Source organism: Hakea prostrata, chromosome 4 (assembly GCF_041222555.1).
Source record: "Hakea prostrata isolate BN-2017 chromosome 4, UWA_Hpros_2, whole genome shotgun sequence".
NCBI classification, from domain to species: Eukaryota; Viridiplantae; Streptophyta; class Magnoliopsida; order Proteales; family Proteaceae; genus Hakea; species Hakea prostrata.
Genome location: NC_142603.1, coordinates 54966913 through 54987973, shown reverse-complemented (window position 1 = coordinate 54987973; position 21061 = coordinate 54966913). Strand labels below are relative to the sequence as shown.

Here is a 21061-nt window from a genome sequence, read left to right as displayed (position 1 = left end):
TTCTCCCTTCACCCACCTAAGGGTTGGGTACACAATGAGTGAGAGGGGTGAGGGGCATTTAGGTCTAAACACATTTCAGATTTTGAAAACTTAACAGTCAAGTTGTCAAAAACTAACGTTGGGTTTTTTGTAATATTCCAACTTCATCAGATTGGGCAACATGCAATATTAGTAGCTTAAGTGGGCAACCTAGAGTTTGGGCCCAACTTAAGTGGGCAACATGAAAAAATCCTATTTTGTAAATCCTCTAGTTTTTTCTATCTAGCTAATAGGCTTATAATTTCCAAGATACTTTTCTTTTCCCTTCTCCTTTCCACAATTTTTTATATTGTTCTTTCCTTTCTCACTCCCATTCCCATTCTTGTCTTTATGTTTTTCTGATTTGTTTTTTTTTTTTTCTTTCTTTCTTTCTTCTCTTTCCCTTCCATTCTTTTCTTTTCCCCACGTTTTTCTAACTCCATATTTTTCCTTTTATTTCTCTCTTTGTTCTCTTTCCATCTTCACTCTCTTTCTATTTTGTGCTCTCTCATTCATTTCTTCACGAATTTAATTTCACTAAAATATATTCTTTTTACTTTTTCCCATTTTATTTCCTTTCTTCTCTCTCCTTCCACTTCCACTTCTCCTTCATCGTGTATAGTTTGTCTTGTTTCTTTCTTTGATTTAGTTGTATGATTATACTTCTCTCCATAGAAGAAATGAGGATGCTAAGATGGATGAGTGGCAAAACTAGGATGGATAAGATAAGAAATGATCATATTAGAGTTGGTCTGGGACTTGCTCCCATAAGTGATAAGTTTTGAGAAAGTTGTTTGAGGTGGCACAGCCACATTCAACGGAGAGAAGTGGTGAGAAAGGATATGTATAGCTTAGGCCTTGTATCTAGCATGGCCTCGAACAGAACTGATTGGAGGGCAAGAATCCATGTAGCCGACCCCATTTAGTTGGGGCAAGGCTTATTGTTGTTGTTGTTGTATTATACTTCTCTCCATATTTTCACCCCTCTACCAACTTTTTGTAAAATACCCCTCTCAAACTGATACTTAGGTTACAATCTCTTCTCCTTAGTTTTTAGGTCTTCTATTTCTCTGCTGCTTTGTGGTTTTAATTATTAGACTCTATGTTTAGGTTTCAAATTTACATGTAATCTTTTAATGTAATGTGTTTTCTTATAGTTGTTTACTTCTTTTTTTTTATGCACAATGAACATACTCCAATAAGAAAACAACTATACTAGGACGCTTAGCATTTCAAAACAAACCAAAACTAATCTCCAATATCCTACCTGAGTTAAAAAAAATTGCAGATAAATTATCCCATAGAAATAACCAAAGAAAATCCCTTAAAATACTGTTCACATCACTGTAGGGTGAACAGTAACCAAGAGTCCTTTGTTCATGTAACAACTTCAGTCTTGATCACAAATAGCTGGTGTGGGGTCACATGATCAGTTGACAATTAGCAGATAATTCTGGGGAATATTTTCCGTTCGAATCAGTTATCTTCTTGGCAATTAAGCTCCTCAACACTAGATCAAAATTCATGCAATTAGTAGTCCATCTCAAATTGTGCTGCATCAGATGAACTAATGAAGAGTTTACTCTTCACCCCCCAATATCAATTTCCCAGGTGTGATCTTTGTGGGTCCGAGTTCTAACATCTGTTTACCATTATGGTTTTTGGTGAAGTGACAGAAATTACTTTTAATGTATGGGAAGTTTGTAAGAACTGCATTGCACTTATCTTATATTCATTTTGATTTCACTAAGTACTGGATCCAACAAGGCGTGTAACTATCTTCTTTTTGGTGTTTCCATTTCTATCTTCATTGGTCATTTACTTCCCAATTCCCTATCATTAATGCATAAACTCAATGACTGTTAACTACATGTTGATAGGTATGAACTGTTTGTTGGTCAACCACCATTTTATACAAATTCAGTATATGCACTGATCCGGCATATCATCAAGGTACATGTTCAACCTCTAGTGTATTTTTGAAAGCAATAATATAATGGACTAGAAGAATTGATTATCATGTTTTTGCAGGATCCAGTTACGTATCCTGATACCATGAGCCCAAACTTTAAAAGCTTTCTAAAAGGCTTGCTCAATAAGGTAGTAACCAGCTGAAGTTAGAATTATGCTTTATCTAGTTTTTTGGTAGATTTGTGCTTGATCTGTCGAATATTAAACCGTTTATTGCTTTAAGGTCTTTCATCTGGTAAGCTGATTTACATAATCATGGAAAACAGGTACCTCAAAATAGGCTTACTTGGCCTGCACTTCTTGAGCATCCATTTGTCAAAGAAACATCTGATGAGATTGAGGTAGAGGTAAGAAGATCTAAAAAGACAGATGTTCGTGTCAATATACATATGTTAGATATTAGTCTCGTATACATATTTTCGTTGCCTATTGTTTCTTAGATTTGTTAGTCATGTTCCTCCTGAACAACTTCTAGGATCTTCATGCTGCAACTGCTGCAGCAGAAATTGGTGATGCAGCTTGGAGAGGTGAAGGTATACATACCTCAGCAAATGAGTCAACCACTGCTAGTCCTGAGTGTAAGACATCTGATTGGGGATTTCCAGCTTCAGTTTCCTTGTCTTCACATTCTTATTAATCTTCAATGCAGGTAAAAATCAATCTTCTGCTGTCCTCGAGAATGGCAAGGCTCAAAGTCCTCCCAGAGATGGTCAATTACATTCTCCTAGCTCTCATATGGAAAATTCTTCGTCACTTGTAGAACCTTCTGGAATAAGTCCCACTGGTGTTCAATCAGGTATATTAGATCAGATAATTAAGGAAAAGTCTTGTTTCTCCTTCTTTACCGTTTGGTATGTTGTGCTGAAGGAGTGTTTTCAGAAGCATAAAAGTATAAGCCTTCAGGCACATCAATGATGTGTGTTTTTCCTTGGGGCATAGCCTTTGGCGCCAAAGTATTTGTGAGGGTTAAACCTCACATGTGGTGTGGCCTTTATTTGCACCAGATTCTTGAGATATGAGCCTCATGAAAATCAACGCAGGTATAATGTTGTTGAGAATCGGCCCAACTTACTAGTTACCTTGATTTTGAAAATTTTCTCAAATACTATAGGTAATTAATAATTTTTTCCAGTTAAGCTTATATGCATTTTCAGTACATGTTGTGCATTGGTTGCAAACTGAAAGACAATGGATATGGATACAAACGACACCAAATACATCAGCTTAATGGGGTCAGCTGCATGGGATCCCAAAAAGAATGAAGGGTGATTAGGTCTAAAGGCTCTAAACAGAAGAAGTGGAAACAAGGAGATGGAGAAAAGTGGGAGAGGAACTGACATGAGAAATGGAAAACTAAGTTTGAAAAATGAAGGATGAAAACAGTAGGAGAACGAGACACAGAATCCAAGAAACCAGGAAAAAACTCAGCTAAATGAGGTAATACTACATGAATCCTTGCCCTCCAGGAGTCTCAAAAAGGGGATACTTAGTAGAAGCGCTAGACTGCGCATGCCATTGCTCACAATTTCTTCAATGGTAATTTTAGGCTCATTTGAACCCCACAAAAATAAATTTAGGTCCATTTTTTTGTTTTAGCTCCTTCAATCTGAATTGTGTTGCTTGTTAGAACCAGTTGCTCAATCTAATTTATTTTGGTATATTCTCCTCTGTCCAGGTAATATTTCTCTTTTCAGACGTAATCAACTCTTTTTTAGTCCATTTTGTTTCCTAGTCAGTTAAGTTAGTAGGGTTAGGTCATGTTAGCCCTTTCATTTTAAGTGGAGTCCTTTGTGTCATTTATATAATGTTGTAAGAGGGGTCAGTTTTGAAACTGATTTTTGGGGTCAGAGTATTGAAACTGATTTGATGAGTGAGAGTTATAATTTGAGCATTGGTCAGCCTATTGAGAGCTGCGTTGTTTCTCCATCCCCTCCATCGAATTCTTCTATCTCCCCCTAAGTAGTTTGATCTCCATTGATGACTCTGCATAGGTCCTGCAATTTCCCTAAAATTTATGGATATTCAAGCATTCAACTTGCTGCTCTTTATACATGAGTGAATTGTTTCAATCCCCAGCCCCTTTATATGCTTATAACTTCCTAAATCATAATCACCAAATTTCCTTTTTTGATTTCGTCTTCTCATACCATCACTTATTCCCAGTTCAAATTAGCCATAAGAAAAATTCTTCAAATCATGTTTAAATATCCGACTCCATCCCCTTGACGTTCAACCAAAGTTGGTTTAATTTTTGTTGAAGTATATGCAAGTCTGGACTATTTTACTGATCATGTTACTGTTCACGTGAACAGTAAAAATGCTGTTACTATTCACGTGAACAGTAAAAACTGCATAGTTTCTATTTCTAATGTAGGAGTCTTTCTACATAAGTTTTGATAGTTTCTAAAAAGCATAGTTTCTATTTGGGTGGTAGTTTCTATTTCCATAACTTTCTATTTTAGGAGCTAGGAAATTACTAAAGCTGTAATTTTTTGTTTCCTTTTTTCTAGGGGACAATTACTTGTCTCTCAAGTTGTATTAGATTCATTAGAAGCTATAAATAAATGGGCTTTATGATTCTAGACTCTTCAAGCAAGAATCACAGGCCTCTTCTACTGATTCCTCATCTCTCTTCTCTTCTTCTTCTCTCTTTTCTTTGTTCTAGTTCAGCTGTTGTTTTGATTATTTAATGCTTGTTTTCTAACAATTTTTTCCAGCAAAAACCTTAAAACTTCCTATTCCATCTCTAACCTTTTAATTATCCTACTTCAAAATTACTCTTAATCCAGCAGTCAAATCTTTCCGAACTTTGACCTTGTCATTCCCTAGCTTTAACCAACACTTGATCCCTGTTGCTTCCCAATTATGAATTAACCTAGAACGGTGACTTCCTGCATCTGTACTTCTTGCTGACAAACTCTAAAATTTACCCAGCCAAAACCAGTAGTCTGAATTAAGTCCAATCTAAGCGGTTTCTTCATACCATCCTAAAAAAACCATTTGAGTTTGGTTGCAATTTGATAGTTAGAACTAAGACCACAATCCTTATTCATGTTTCTTTAATTTTAGGAACATTCCATCATCCACGAAACCCCAAACCTTTTTCGATGCCCTTCCCTACTCACTTAAAATAACCGTACCATCAAACTCGATTTCTTACCAACCTTAAACCTATTTGAGCCTAAAACCCTAAGTTGACCTACTTGAGCTTACCGGTTCAACGCAAGTACTGGATAATTGCTCCTATAGTTGTTTTTCAGTGTAGGACAGCTGGAGTACATCATCTTCTTTTTCTGCACATCCATTTTAACATCCTTGTATCCTCATGGCACTTAACTACTCAGCTGTTAGCTCCACACATCATAACTGGTCATACAACACCTCTATATAACTTTCACTTGAAGCTTTAAAGGGAGACATAGGTCACATAGAACTCTGGATGCACCTCTCCACTTAAACCATCCCACTTTATTTCTTTGTGAGTCATTATCCTTTATGTCACCTTAACTTATGACTACCACAAATATAAAAAGTATTTGTGCAGTATGTCCTACCAAAAAGAAAGAAAAAAATTAAGGGAGGTATCTCTGTTTCCTCATTTATGACTCCCACTTTGTTTCTTAGTGAGTCATCATCCTTTATGTCAACTTAACTTATAACTACCAAGGAAGAAAATTCGACCGAAACAGGAATTTCGACCTTGCAAAAGGCCAAAATTTCGATGTTTCCGTCGAAACTGGACACTTTTTTTTTTTGGAAATTGGAACTTCAAATTCAAGCCTCATATGGACTCAAAATTATTTGGATTCTTGTATACTACCTATTTCAAGCATAATAAACATAATGGAACTAGTATTTTGCCAAAAAAAAAACCATTGAAAATTTATCATTCAAGTATAGTAACAAATGACTGGTTCCGACAAGTGCAAACTGTATTGCATAGAGGCATATAATCATCAACATACATGAATTGTTTGGTAGAATGGTTACATATACAACAAGTCAACAAAATAAAATAACCAACTAGATCAAGTGATGGTGTCTCACATATATTAAGTTGAAGCCTATATGCCTATTGTTTGGTAGAATGGTTACATATACAACAAGTCAACAAAATAAAATAACCAACTAGATCAAGTGATGGTGTCTCACATATATTAAGTTGAAGCCTATATGCCTATATATATACACACACATAATTTTAAAAAATAATTATTAAAATCAGAAAATGAAAAATGGTAGCAAATAATAAAAAAGATAAGTTTAACAAAACACAATCATAGATCATAATCCTAGGCTAAACATATATTAATTTCAAAGCAATACAAGATCATTTAAGGCATGAACAAAACAAAAATAAAAAAGGGGAAGTTTGGAACTGTTGGGTATGGCTCATGCTTCGCATTCTATTGTTGCCGTAGTTTTCTTTGTATTTGTTGTGGCTTAAGAGGTGTTTGGAGGCAAAAATAAGCAAAAGAGGTGTTTGAAGGCAAGGGATTCGTGGAAATTAGGTGAAATGGGATAGAAATCAACAAAAACTAAGGAAAAACAAGTTGGAATGTTGAAATCATCGAAATTTCGGTCGAAACCTCCGAAATGGTTGAAATCTCCGAAATTTCGGTTGAAATTTGTCACTTTTCCGAAATAATTGGAAATTCGTTTCGTTTTTGAAAAATGCATATAGGTCACACAGAACTTTGGATGTGCCTTTTCTCCTAAACCATCCCACTTTATTTCTTTTAGTCCTCGTCCTTTATATTACCTTAACTTATGAGTACCACAAATATAAAAATATTTAATTGCAGTGTCTCTCTTTCCTTAATTCACGCCATCTTAGAATTCATCATAATATGAATTAAATTGCACATCATATATTCTTGTCTTTGTTCTATTAATCTTAAAGACTCTTGTTTCCGAGGTTGATCTCCCTAGCTCCTTTTTAGTGCTTATCACTGCCTATATCTCATCCACCAAAATGATATAACTACAGGACATACAGGATGGGACTTCATCTTGAACTGTCTTGATTTGTTCATCCATGATAAGTACAAACAGGTATGGGCTTAAGGGTGTTCTTGATGTAACCAATTCATAAGTTGTGAACATCTTGTTATGTTCATGTATTGGAGGGTGCTTGAGAAACTAGACTATTAACTAGTTGGCTTATTATGTAATGATGTTTTGTACCTTTTCAACTCCCTATGGAGGTGTAGGTAATTTCTCCTTTTGCATTAATGAAGTAGTATAGGTGTACTGGAGAATGATTCCAACTCACCACATTCTATCCATTTAATTCTCTCTTGTCCTTCTTTCCCCCATCTCCTTCTTCCTCAGCTCTTCATTGTTCTTGATGCTGTTCATACTTGTTAATTCCAACTTGGTGTTAGAGCGAAGCTTCTTATTTTGAGAGTTGTACCTTTACTTGTTCTCCACTTTCTCTCCTCTTTGGAACCCTGGGTCACAAATGGGGTTGCAAGGGAAGGGGTTCTTATGAAAAATATTTGGGAAACTGTTACAAGGAGCTGGATGCAGGTCAGAGGGGCACTGAGCAACCATTTCGGTTGAGGGGAAAGACCTCTAGAGGTCAGCTTTGAAGTCATCCAAGCCAACACTGTTGCAGTTTCTTTTCTGTTGGACTGGGAGTTCTTTTTTCTGTTCTCCTGCATCAGGTTCACTTTGGGCTGGCTTATTAGGTGCTTTTGGTTGGCCATATGGTGTATTGATGTCTCCAATACTGCTGCTTCTTGTTCCTTGAAGATTGGAGCTTATATCTCCTTTTAGCAGGCTTCACTGCTATCACCAGACTTTCTCCTGAAAGTTTTGTTCTCAAAACTTTAGTGCTGGGTTCTCTTTTTGTGGTTTATAACTGATGGTATTCGGGCCTATTTAGTATTTGTGTGATAAAGACATGATTTGGGGAGTGAATTTGGCTTTTCATTTTTGATAGAGCCCTGGGATCACAATATTAGGCTACATTGAGGGAGAGAGAGAGAGAATTAGGGTTGATTAGGGTTATAAATAGGGGTAAGATGTTAGAAGGAGTTAAGGATTATTTATGTGAGTGTTTGAGCAGCCGTAGGCTGAGGGGCAGCAATGTGCTATGGGGATGACTGACACCATTTTAACTAGTTTATCATTATTCTTCGTTATTCTATCAATTAAATAATATTATCTTTACATTCGATTCGTGGGTTCGTATCAATTTTCTTTTAGGGCTTTGTTAATTGCTGGTCTTCTTTTCAGCATCTTTTCTGTGCTAGTTTGCTGAGGTTGTTTCGGTTGAGATTACTTTCCCCATTAAAGCTTGACTGCTGACCTCATCTTATTGCCTTTTTTACACTACAATGGAGCTTTTGCAAATTTGACAGCAACTTATGGAGGATTATTTAGGAGAGGTTGGAGATCCTATTCTGGCTTATACAGGAAAGTGAGAAGGGCTCTTAGTGCTAGCAATGGAAATAGAAGCTATTCATAAGGGCGTTCAGATCTTTATCAAGAGGAAGGTGCACAGGCCTTGGAAAATACATGCTTTAAAAGCAAAATCCAGCAGCTGGTAGGTCTTCTCCATGATAGGGAGTTTACACATGTTTTGGGGGGAACAAAACCAGATGGCAGACTATACGGCAGGTGTATAACTGGGGAATGCCCAGGTGGTGGGGGAGCCTCCGGACTTCCCAAGAGAACTAGCGAAGATGGTTTGCAAGGATGTTGGTGCTCATGTTTATTATAGATTGTAGTTGGATTAAATTCTAGTTCAGGACCCTGGTTGGGAGGGAATGACCTTTTGTTGGAACCCGCTTCCCTTCTTGGTGTTCTAGGGGATTTCCTTTCTTGTATGTCTACCCATTTTCTAATAAAAAAGGACTACTTATCAAAGAAATTTTTTTTATGCACACTACACTTCTTTACTATGATCTCTTGAATAGCAAAGTTTTTAATCATCCACCACCTTAGCTTTTTTACCCCTAAGTTATCTCTTCAAGCGATATTTACCCTTCATCTCCTTATAACATCTACTACTCCAGCTTGTTACCTGTTAGGGATCCAGTGTTCCTGGAAGCTAATCTGATCCTTGTTTCTGGGCTACAAAATTTTCCTCTCACTTGACCTTGTCTTCTTATTATTGCCTTCAGCCATTAGCAGGTCTTGTCACTTATGGAGACACTAAAACAAGACATATAGATGATTCTCACAAAAGAGAACAGCGCATTGAAAATCGCATATTCTCTTCTGTTCTCTCTCTCTCCCCCCTCCCCACTCCCCCTTCATGTGTGTTGCACTCCTGTGCAAGGAGGCTTATGCATTATCTCTGGGCAATTGAACACTAAACACTTTTAACATTTTGACTGTTGAAACACCTTGTACACCTTTGCAATTCAAATCATGCTGAACTGTTAATGTTTTAGGAATCATCTTGACCTATTAAGCCTCTGCTGTGTATTGGTACAAATTACACTCCATATCAAAGTCATAATATATAAATTCAATGGGCTACCATAAGAATTATGAATTGTGTGCCCAAACTTATAACTCTCTCCCTATGTGTGGCCTTTTATCTAGTCAATTGCTTCTTAAATGTATTCAAACTAAGATAACAGGGATTCAAATGTGGGGATCAAAGTGAAGATACCTCAATTTTCAAGAGTTGAGACTTTGACTAGGCGAGTGGCAAAACAAATTCTTTAGAACAGATTTTAATAATTTCCTTATGAGAAAATATAAAGTCTGGTTGAAAATGTTGGGTTGCAAGAACTGGAAAAGTTTGAAGAGCTGCCTGGTTTGGTTTCTTTGCACCATAATTCTGCTGGCAGACTGGTCCGTCAGGGGTGATGCTTTCACTTTTCACTTTGTACATTCTAGTTTGAAATTTGTGGTCTCAAGCATATCACCTATACTTTTCTTTTGGCCTCATTAGTTGCATAGTATAGAATTGCTACTTTCAGAGTTGTTCATTATCTTTTCGATAATGGAACCGCAGAGTCTGGATTCCTTTGTTATGTTTGATCAATAAGTGAACAACTTATCATGCATATAAGAGTAGTCATAGAACTAAGTATTGGAGAATATCAAACTTGAAGCTTCTTTGACTGTTTATCTATAATATTTGAATGATAAAAAACCTCCAATTTTTTTTTTGTCAACTGTGTTTGAATAGCTTTGTTTGTCATGGTACTAGTACTTTGGTAAGATTATTTGGATCTTATCCCTTCTCAGGTTGCCTGATACTGGATAGGTTGGAAAATAACTCTCGTACAGTTAAAGGAGCAAATACTATTGGTCAAGATGCGAAAGGATTAGAAAATGTATTGCTGCCATTGAAAACTTGGACCAATGGGACACCAAGCTCTTGCAAGTAGGCAAATAAATCCTTTGTTTCCTGCCTAAAAATTCCTTGTAAAATATGAATACATGGTGCAAGCTTCTACAAGTTATGGGTCGTATTTTCATACAAATTCACCTTGGATGCTTGTTCTTATGCTTCTCACACATCTTCTTTACAGCATGATGTTTCAATTAAAGTTCATAGAATACAATTATTTCTTGAAGTTTTTTTGTAGAATAATTTCCACTAATTCAAGAAGATACAGATTTTCAAGACAATATTGGAGATCATGAGGAGAAGTAGAACACGTTTGAGGGGGGGATTAATTTTGATCTCTTATATTTACCAAGTTGAGAAAAAGAAAATGCTAGATACTAACTCAGGATATCCAAGAGGTCAGATACATGCTTATTCTCTACCAAAAAATTGTTGAAAAAAGTCAAGAACCAATAATTTCCAATAGATAGCCAAAGTTAGGCACCCAGTCTCCAAAATGAACTATTAACAACACCAAAGAAGTTGGTGGACGCATGGTTTTTTTGAAAACCATGATTGTCAGATCTAGTTTTGAACCTTATCGCGTTATGATTCTTCACAATCTTTTAGAAAGCAATTACTTTTCAAAGCTTTTCTATGATGTTATTTAGAAGCATAACTTTCAATTTCATGATATTATGTTGAACTTGTGCAGGGATCAGGATGCTATTTGTATCAAGCAATCATTGAGAATTCTTTCAAACTTAATTGCTGCTGGTGCTTTTCATTCTAGTATGGTAGTTGATGAAATAATATCTGAACTTTTTGGATTTACTGCGGTGATAGTTGGCCTGAAATCATCTGATAATAATGAACTAATAGCAGAGGTATACCATTGTTTGGTCTTCAGAGTTTCTACCATTTTGTCCCACTATTTACTCCTATAAGTAATAAGTGTACTTATGATTCCTTCTAAAGATCCCAGGCCTACTTGCCGTACGCATTCATCTGACATTTGAAGTTCATTGTATATGTACTAATTTGTAGCTAATATAGTGGTGACGTTGGTGACAAATGCAGGCTCTATCAATTTCGAAGAAATTACTGAATCATAAGGGAATTAGCATTGGGAAATCATATTACAGGCATTGGGTTTCTTTAGTAGAACTGTACTCCCAGGTTTGGTTTTTCTGTTGCACTGAGATAGTTTAAAAAATGATATTATTCCATCAGTTATCTCTCACTACTATCTTCTCATGTAATTGTAGATTGTTGGCTACAACGAAGATGCTTCTGGAAGAATTTTGTATGAGTCTACTGCATGCATAGTGGTGATGTTATCACGAGTTGCTGAGGGACTTAGAATGTCAGGGAAAGTTTCTCCTCCTCCATTGGTCAATGAAGCCATAAAACAAATTCTACACCATGCAAAAACATTTGGTGTGGTAGACCTATTATTTCTGTGTTTAGCAGCTTCAGGCTCAAGTCTTATGTCAGGTGCTACAAATATGCTGTGCTCTGCTTGTGAAGCTTGCAGGGCTATCTGGTCACTTATAGCTGCACTGGAGATTCAGTCACTGAAAGGACATGCTTATATGTTCCCACTATACACTTTGCACAGTAATTCATTACATAGGCTTGATATCAAGGAGAATGACCCAGGTTCACTTAAGGGTATAGACTCAGAGAAAATCACTGATGCTGTGGTGAGAGCATTTATTAAATCAAAACCCATGCAGGTTGCTATCTATTACTGTCTTCATCAACGTGCAGAACTTGCCTTGTCTGCTGCAATTCAGGTGTGGTATTCCACAAAGTTATTTTCTTTTCACTTGATGCTTGGTACTTTCTTGATTAAAATTATGTTTAACCAAGGGATCTTCTGTGATGTGAGTCACTTCTTTTTGGGAATGAATTATGTGAAATTCCTGCTCCCGTGTATCAGCTGTGTATAAAATTAAATAGGGTGCTAATTTTGTGGACTGGTAGGTTCTATGTCTACCGTTCACGTTTCTAGTTTCATCTAGATGTTGCAAAAATATAGAATTAAAAATCCAGAAAGAAAATAAAAATTATGAAAGATGCTCAGAAACAATTGGGTGTCTGAAAACTCAAGTGAAATGGCTATATATATAAATGACTATATATATATATATATATATATATATATATATATTTGGCTGATGTTTTGCCGAATTTGACACGTTGACAATCCCAATTTCAGACCAAGCCTAGTATATCCATTGATTGGAATTACCATGAACTTTCCAAGTTTCCATGTGACAGAATTGTGTGGACGGGAAATAGACATTTGCTTCTGTTTTCCTGTTTTGTGCATGACGAGTTCTGAAGTGATTCATGTTTGTTTTACAAAGCATCATTAGTTTTAACTTTTTTGCTTACTAGCATTTCATTCTCTGTGTATGATCCCTACTTTAACTCATTATAGTGTTTTTTTTTGGGGTACATTGACACATTAGAGTTTATTACTACTATGGTAGTTTGGTGTATTCACTATTCAGCACCTCAGTCTCCATTTTAACTTCCATTATTTATGCTTCATCCTTGTTTATTCTTTTAATTTATTAAATGTATGAATCATCATAATACTGTCAATTGAGCATCTTGTGCAACTTCTTATATTGGGTCTGTTTGTGAAATTAAAAATAACCGCAAGTGTACGGTATCGTGTAGCTAATGGGTTGATCTCAAGGGGATATGCCACTTTAGAATTAACTTCTTAATGATAATGTGAGAGTGCAATGATTCAAATTTGTTAATTACTTAATCAAACTAAACAAACAGTCCTAATCCATACATCTAATGCGATTGAATTGAGACGAAAAATAAAGCAAACATAACCAACGCATAATTAATAAAGGCAGAAAAAAATGCAAATAATAAATAAATAAAAATAAAAGGGAAGTGATCCGAGTGTCAGCTCTGGATCTAGGGAAGGGGAGTATAAATTATAATGACTTTGACGGTGGACCCTTTGCCGTAGCTTACAGTCCACCAATCGGGGGAACGAATATTAAAGAAAAAGAAATAATCAAAGCAATAAAAGGAAAGGGAAACCTTAACCAACAAGAGAAAAATGTTCAAAAATACATTTTCAAATGATTTATATCATTTATAGTTCCTTATTCCAACAAGTGAAGACGGTCTAAAACATGTATATGCATTTCTAAAGGACCTAACCCATTAATATTGAAAAGTGATGCAGTTTGGCTGCCTTAAAATGGTCTTAGGTGTGAGGAATCCTTTTTACACCAGAATCATTCAGTGTACTGACAAATGCCTACAATACCAGCATGATAGCAAGTGGCAGCATAGTTTAGGCTATTTCAATTTTACTTTGTCTTTTATTTTAAATCTTAATCATAATGGGGATTTCACAAAGAGTCCTTGTACTATCTTGAGTTCTAGTTTATTTAATAATTTGGAATATGCATAGATACCGTTAAAATCACTTTCACTAAAAAAATACTTTTGACATAAAAACGGATGGTTTGTGATTTTTGATGTCTTAGCTTATGATTTATGAAAGTTTTTAGGTCCAAGAGAAACCACAACAACATTTAAAAGTTGAAAATTGCACTTATGACCAAAGTCTAGTTTTTTTCTTGAACTACGAGCTGGCTTTTTATCCTTATGGAAGTTAATTTTCTTTAACTGGTTTATTGTATTCAAATAGAGAGTATTTACTTATAAATAATGTTTTAAATAAAAAAATTAAAAGCATTTATTCTAGTGATATTTTTTTTATCAGTTTAATTCTTTTAACCATTGAGCTACGCCACAAGTCATCATTTATTTAAGTGATATTAGGAATGAAGAAGTGCCTCAAAGGTCATAGCTAAGTTTTTATCTTGTTTTCTGGCATACACAAATGTGTTTGTATGGATGGTTTCTCACCAAGATGACCAAAACCACCAAAATCTAAATCTAGATCAATAAGATCTCAACCTCAATTTGAGATCACTGAGATCTTAATATATTGCTGGTAGTGCGGTCGATTTTCCAAAATGTCAAGATACTTTTGAGTTCTCGCTGAGTTCTCATTTTTGTAAGGGTTTGGGACTTATATTTAAAACTTCATATATGTCAAGTTGGGGCTTCACGAGATTGGTTTGGGCCCTTGTTTGAGTTGTAGGTCATATTGTACCATGTGTTGTACCTTTTGGATTGTAAGGGCAGTTAATCAACAACATGTAAGGTTGTCGAATCCAATTGTAAGGGCAGTTAATCGCTAGGCAATATATAATATCGTAGGTAGGTATTGCTTTGTGAATGTTTGCAACTTGCTGAACCATGTATATTGTGTGGATGCACGTGTATTTAATTGTGGTGGATGCATTGTCTATAGATTTGGCCACTTTATGGTACCGAGGTTGACATGCACAAGACTGTGTATGTAATGCTGGTAAACATGGTAATGCTTTAGCCAGTTCAAGTGTGACAGTAGGGAGTCCCAACTGCCAAGTTGGTGATGGTTGAAATTTAGTACTATGATATCATACCAGGACTGTATCATATTGGTAGCTTAAATAAATGATGCATATCAGTACATAAGGAAGGATAATTGAAACCTTGGTGGTGGCAGTTGCTGCAACTTCCAGCTATGGATGGTGGTGGAAGTTGCTGCCACGCAACTTTTCTGGTGGTAGTGGCAGCTGCTACTTAATTTCCATTCCATCTGCTTTTTCTCCCTGTTTTAAGTCTTTGCCTCTTCTTTTCCTCATTTCCCCTTTTTTCCTTTTGGGCTTCTTGAACAGTATACTGACTGGTCACCTAGCAATTTAAGAACTGCCTTGGTGCTGCTATGTGTCGCATTGTGAACTATAATTTCCTAAATACAAGTGAAATAGCAAATCAATTGACCCCCAACTTGTAGTAGCAGGATTTTTATTAAGTTTAGAAATGTTCCTTTTCATTTTATGTTTAGGCTTAATTTGTACAGCACTGTATATTGAATGGTAAAACATGTTTCATATAGCTGGCACGATTTTTGGGAACAGGATTTGGTTAAGTTGATATGATTCTACATAAAAACTTCTCACAGTATAAATTTACTTGGTTTTTACTTGAATCACCCAAAGCTTATTTCAATTGTAGAAATAATTTGTTATCAAAGAAGCCAGTTGTCTGGTTATTTTTCAAATTATATATTCTTGATTGCACAAATCTTGCTCTTTTTTACCTTTGTTGGAATCTGATTTATTCTCCTTATATATTGTAGCTCATGTTGAGGTGCTGCATTCATAGTGGATATTTCTGCAATATGCTCTGTGGCCTACCAAATTCTCTACCTGTCACTACTGTCATCAGTGGGGGAGGGGATGGTACGCTTGTTTCAGAGATATTCACTATATTGTCTTTATGTGCCTCATCTTCAAACAAAGAGTTTCTGGGAGAATCAAGTAACCAAAAATGCAAACTATCTAGTCCATATACCATGATTCAGCATTCATGCCTCACCATTGCCACAATTGCACAATATCTGAAATCAGCTGGAAGAATGTCTGCATCCTTCATGCTTACCACTTCTCCAAAAAAGCATCTTTCTCGGCTTTCAGTTCTTGCTCATTTTTGTTCTGATGAGAGGATGACTACATCCTTCCAGTCACATAATGCATCTGCCATGCTGGCTTTTGCATCTCTTCTGTCCCTTGAAACTGGAGGCCATGTGGAGTCTTCCATCTCTGAAACTGCAATTCCTTTGATCCCTCGAATCACCACAATTTATGACAACCTGAAGATCTCTGCATGTGACAAAAATGAAGTGATCACCAACCAGAATGGGATGCTCTCATATTGGCATGGTCTTAGGGATGGATGTGTTGGGTTGCTGGAAACAAGACTCAGGTGGGGTGGACCCTTAGCTGTTCAGCAGGCTTGTGCAACTGGAGTTCCCCAACTTCTTATGGATTTGTTAGCTAATGGCCTTCAAAATTCTTCTTCTGAAGTAACAGATGGAATCACAGATAACTTTGGGCTATCTCCTGTTGGTGTTGTATGGACAGTTTCTTCAATATGTCATTGCCTTTCTGGTGGAGCTTTACCTTTTCGACAGATCTTGGTTGGGATTGAACACATGAAAATCATTGCTGACTTGATATCTGATGTACATCTGATACTCTTAAAATGTTGGGTTGGACCTGGTGGTGGGAAGGATAGTGTCAGAGATCTGATCAATGCTGTAATTGATCTCTTGGCATTTCCTTTTGTTGCATTACAAAATATTCCAGGCTTGCCATCAGCCACTGCATCAGTTAGCAGTGGTTTTCTTCTCAACATGGGTTCGCCAGGTGGAAAAATGTCTTTTGAAGACAACGGCACGTTAAAAGCAATTGAAGTGCACATGCCCAAGTATATTAAAATTCTCTTGGAGGTCAGACATTCCAAACTTAGTAGAGAGGCATTTGTGTGTTTTTTTTTCCTTTTTCCCTTCACATCTTCTGAAATTTTCAGGTTGGTATCCCTTGGTTTATTCTGAGGTGCTTGGAATTTATAGAGTTAAAAGATACAGGAAAGCCTGTAGCTTTTCTTGCAAAGATGACATGTCATCGACCCCTTGCGGATCAGCTTCTGAGCAAAGGTTTGTTGGACCCGAGCAGCGTGAGAAAGCTTCTAGATGGATCTAGCCCAAGGGAGGTTGTGCTGGACATTTTAATGATAGTTTCTGATCTTGCTCGTATGGATCAGGTGAGAGTCTAGGATGCTCTTTGTGGATATTGCATTAAACAAGGAGTTGTATCTAAACTGTGGAATATATTTGCAGGTTTATTATGAGCACATTAACAGGGCAGATTTGTTCGAATTTTTAAAGTACTTCCTTAGCCAGGAAGATCCCAATGTTCGCGCAAAGGCTTGCAGTGCTATAGGCAACATGTGTCGACATAGCCCCTATTTCTACAAGTCTTTGGTAAGTGAATGAGTTCTAGGTTGCTGCATGTCATCCACAGTATGAAGGTGGTTTCATCAGCTTGATTTGCTGGAAAGTTGGATATGTTGTGTCTGCTCTCAGAACTAGGTTGTTTTTTCAGGAAGAGTACCAGATTGTTGGTCTCCTCATTGATCGATGTGCTGACCCAGACAAACGTACCCGTAAATTTGCCTGTTTTGCTGTGAGTTCTTTGTTCAGTTTATGTTAATGGTTGCTTCTCAATTGGGATATTTGTATATGATTACTTTGTTTTTCTTTTTTCCTTTTTCTTGTTAAGATGTTGAAATAAGCTTCATTGCAATATTCTCCAATGTTTTGGGAATCCTGAGAAAAACTGGATTTTCTTTGGAAGCATACAATTTTTGCCTGTGCAGTTGATCTACGTTCTTGTCTCTTCTAGATTGGTAATGCTGCCTACTACAACGACTTCTTGTATGAAGAACTCAGAAGGTCCATACCCCATCTTGCAAATATTCTGCTTTCAGTCGAGGAAGACAAGACCAAAGCCAATGCAGCTGGTGCACTTAGTAATCTTGTCCGGAATTCTAATAAGCTATGTGAAGACATTATTTCTAAAGGAGCCATGCAGGTTTGCAAATACATTACTGTTTATCGCATACCTGTTTCTGCCTTTTTTTTCTTCCTTCACACCCCACTGCTCACGAGCATTTACCATTGCAAAATCAATGTGGTTATCTCTCTCAGCTGAAAATGGAGTACAGTATTCTTATCAGAGGATCATGGATTGTAGGAGGTATAGGAATTGGTCCAATAAAAGCCAATAAGGAAAATGGTTACATTCTTGTTAAATCAAAGTTTTGCCATTATAAATTCTTCCATTGAACAAGAACAGGAATAAATAACCACATGAAGTTCGCTGATGGTAATCTTTATTAGTGCTCAATTCACAATGACTTCAATTTGTTTATGTGCAGCTTGATTCCATTTAGCTTTCTCTTTGCAGGCTTTGCTAAAGCTGGTAGCCGATTGCTCAATTGTAGCTTTGAGCCCCAGTAGAAAAAATGCAGTAAATGAGTCACCATTGAAGATTGCTCTCTTCTCATTAGCTAAAATGTGTGCCCATCCTCCTTGCAGACAGTTTCTTCGCTCATCAGAGCTTTTCCCTGTTATTGGTCGTCTGCGTCAGTCCCCTGAATCAACAATTGCGAACTATGCCTCAGTCATTGTTAAAAAGGTTGCTGAAGCATAAGCATGTCCACTGTGGTTTCAATAATTTCCTGAAGTTGGATATGTAGGGAACATTAATTCCCATTTTCATTCAGCATGAGGATAACAAAGCAGATCTTCGCATGGTGCTGTATTCTTTCGGATGTCTTGTATAGGAAGCCCTCAGTAGCTGATGCTGTAGACCAGGAAAAATTATGCAGTATTGAATAGTACAATGTTAATGTATCATATATTGTATAGTACAATGTGAATGTATGTGAATCCAGATTAGTGCAGAAACGATTGAAAGGTCACTGGATTTTTCATTAGCTTTAAGCATCAACATCATAAATTTTTCCTTTTTCTTCAGAAAAGCTGTGGTGAGTTGGTATGTTTTCAAAAAACTCATGCTCTAGTACTAGAGAGAATAAATTCTTTGGCTGGGAAATTAAAACCATGAGATTGTTGGTAGCCAAAAGCGAACCTATTTGCACCTCTGCCTAGTACCTAGCAAGCCTAAAATCACAAACATCAGAGGACGAGACCATCCATGTGTTCATGTAGGATGAGTAGATGGACATGAATGTGCATGTTTGCAATATCGATATGTAAGCAAAGGTGTGGATCTATTGACAAAGCATGTGATATGTTTGATGCAATACATTGTGCTAGGAGTCTTGTGTCATAGAATACCATAATTATAGCACTTATAATAAAATTGGTTGATTTATAAATTTAAAATTTTTTTATAACTTAGGTAAAATTAATTTCACTTTACTCTATTTGCAACCAAACAAACAACATAAAAGGGAAAATAATTTCTTTCACTTTCCCAATCCCCTAGGAACCAAACATACTCTACATAAAAAAGGGTACTTGAAATCTATCCAATTAAATATGTAATTCTATGTTTAACTAAGCCTTTTCTCAAGTTTGAAAGAAAGGAATCAAAATTGCAATCCACCTACATCTACGGGTGTGGCATTTTTGCCCTCCTAGAAACCATTATCTCCACCGTTGAATCATTTTTCTTCTGCTTCCATTGAAAAGGTAAGGATTCTACATGATTTCTTGACCCTATTAGGTGGAATGTTGTTTGTAGTTCCAAGTTAGAAGGAGGCTTTGGCATTTGGAGGATTAAAGATTATAAAGTTGCTGGCCTCCGCAAACTCATTCGCATGATCCTTGGTTAAGCGATGGGGTGATAGTGGATGAGAAATTGATGCTTACTAGTGCGATTGGGAGGGATCTTTTTATGAATCCGGATCATCACCCTGTGCTCCCCGACGGGTTTTCCACCACAATAAAGGTGGGCCCCACCACTGAAAATATAAATAAAAAAAATAAAAAATAAAAAAAAAAACCCTCCCATCACCACCCTGGGCCCTCCCTGTTTTTTGTGGTGGTAAGCCATCTGGACTCTCCTTTTATGACGGTGCACACTCTTTGTGTCGAAAGGGGGTTCTTGGATAAATAGGACTCATGATCCAACAAAGATGGCTAGAAATATGCAACAAAAGATGGCTTCAACGAATTACAGAAGACCGTGTTGTTTGGACCTTGATTTCCAATGGGATGTTCTCATTTTAGTATGCCTTGGAAGCTATCAAGGAGGTGAAGCCAAAGGTGGTTTGGGCCCCTAAGTCTCACCAGCATTTTGCCTTCATCATGGCTCACGGTGTTAAGCAGGCTGTCCACTAAAAAACCGTCTCTGTTAATGGCACATAGAGGTTGATCCTATGTGCAACCTTTGGGGTATAGAGGAGGAAAATATTGAACACCTGGTTCTTTGGTTGAAACTTCTCTCATGAACTTTGGATGGGTGTTCTTGATTTGAATTGGTACAGCAACCATGTGATCTTACTGTGGAGTGACGAATTAGCTGGATCACTTCCCATTTTTCTAGAGATTAATTCGTGCAAGAGGTGAAATGTTTCTCATTTTCTTCCACAATTTACTCCATTTGGCATGAGCTTAATGGCCAGATTTATAAGCATGAACATCACTCAGCCAAGTCTCTCGTTAGATTTAGGGGTGGAGTTTATTAGAGGGATAATTGTGAGAGAATATTGAGAATTAGATGATTAGTGAAGGGTTAGTAGGGTCATTACAATACGAGGCTAGCATATAAATGTAATATGGTGTGGCATTGAAGGGCATATGAAGAATGATTTTCTCAATTCTCCGAGGTTGTATCATTAATGTTACGAACCCTAATTTTAGAAGACGAGAGCAAAGGAAAGCAGAGGAAATTGTCAAGGAAAAATTAGAAGATCGGGACTAGGGAAGATGAACAGAGAGAGAATGAGAGACAATTAAGAAATGAGAAAATCATTCTTCATATGCCCTTCAATGCCACACCGTATTACATTTATATGCTAGGCCTCCTATTGTAATGACCCTACTAATCTTCACTAATCATCTAATTCTCAATATTCTCTCACAATTATCCCTCTAATAACCTCCACCCCTAACCAGGGTCGTAACAAGGGCGGTGGAGGATTTGGTCTTTAATTGAGGATTTTGAGAGCGTTAGCATTTACAATGTGATTTTCAAGTTAAAAAGCCTCAATTCATGACTAGACGCATCTGCCTGAAGTGTGATTAAATCTGATGGTTTTCTCAAGGAGGGGGCGTAGAGGGTATTAGGCCATTGG

General features: G+C 36.8%; 1 protein-coding gene across 14 annotated transcripts in view; it reads left to right on the top strand.

The window, feature by feature from the left end:
* LOC149019721 (serine/threonine-protein kinase TIO-like) overlaps positions 1-18736 on the top strand; it is a 66635-nt gene extending 47899 nt beyond the window's left edge. For 13 of the 14 annotated variants that reach the window (XM_089153698.1, XM_089153696.1, XM_089153695.1 and 10 more), the window contains 15 exons: positions 1899-1971; positions 2050-2118; positions 2256-2336; positions 2465-2567; positions 2639-2785; positions 10204-10342; positions 11004-11175; positions 11369-11467; positions 11557-12087; positions 15531-16682; positions 16763-16996; positions 17073-17216; positions 17338-17418; positions 17638-17826; positions 18202-18736. In XM_089153698.1, the coding sequence (XP_089009824.1) occupies positions 1899-1971; positions 2050-2118; positions 2256-2336; positions 2465-2567; positions 2639-2785; positions 10204-10342; positions 11004-11175; positions 11369-11467; positions 11557-12087; positions 15531-16682; positions 16763-16996; positions 17073-17216; positions 17338-17418; positions 17638-17826; positions 18202-18447 (3460 nt within the window). In that variant the 3' untranslated portion in view covers positions 18448-18736. The remainder of the gene's footprint in view (positions 1-1898; positions 1972-2049; positions 2119-2255; positions 2337-2464; positions 2568-2638; positions 2786-10203; positions 10343-11003; positions 11176-11368; positions 11468-11556; positions 12088-15530; positions 16683-16762; positions 16997-17072; positions 17217-17337; positions 17419-17637; positions 17827-18201) is intronic. The other variant, XM_089153701.1, reaches the window with a different exon arrangement.
* The last annotated feature ends 2325 nt before the right edge of the window (positions 18737-21061 follow it).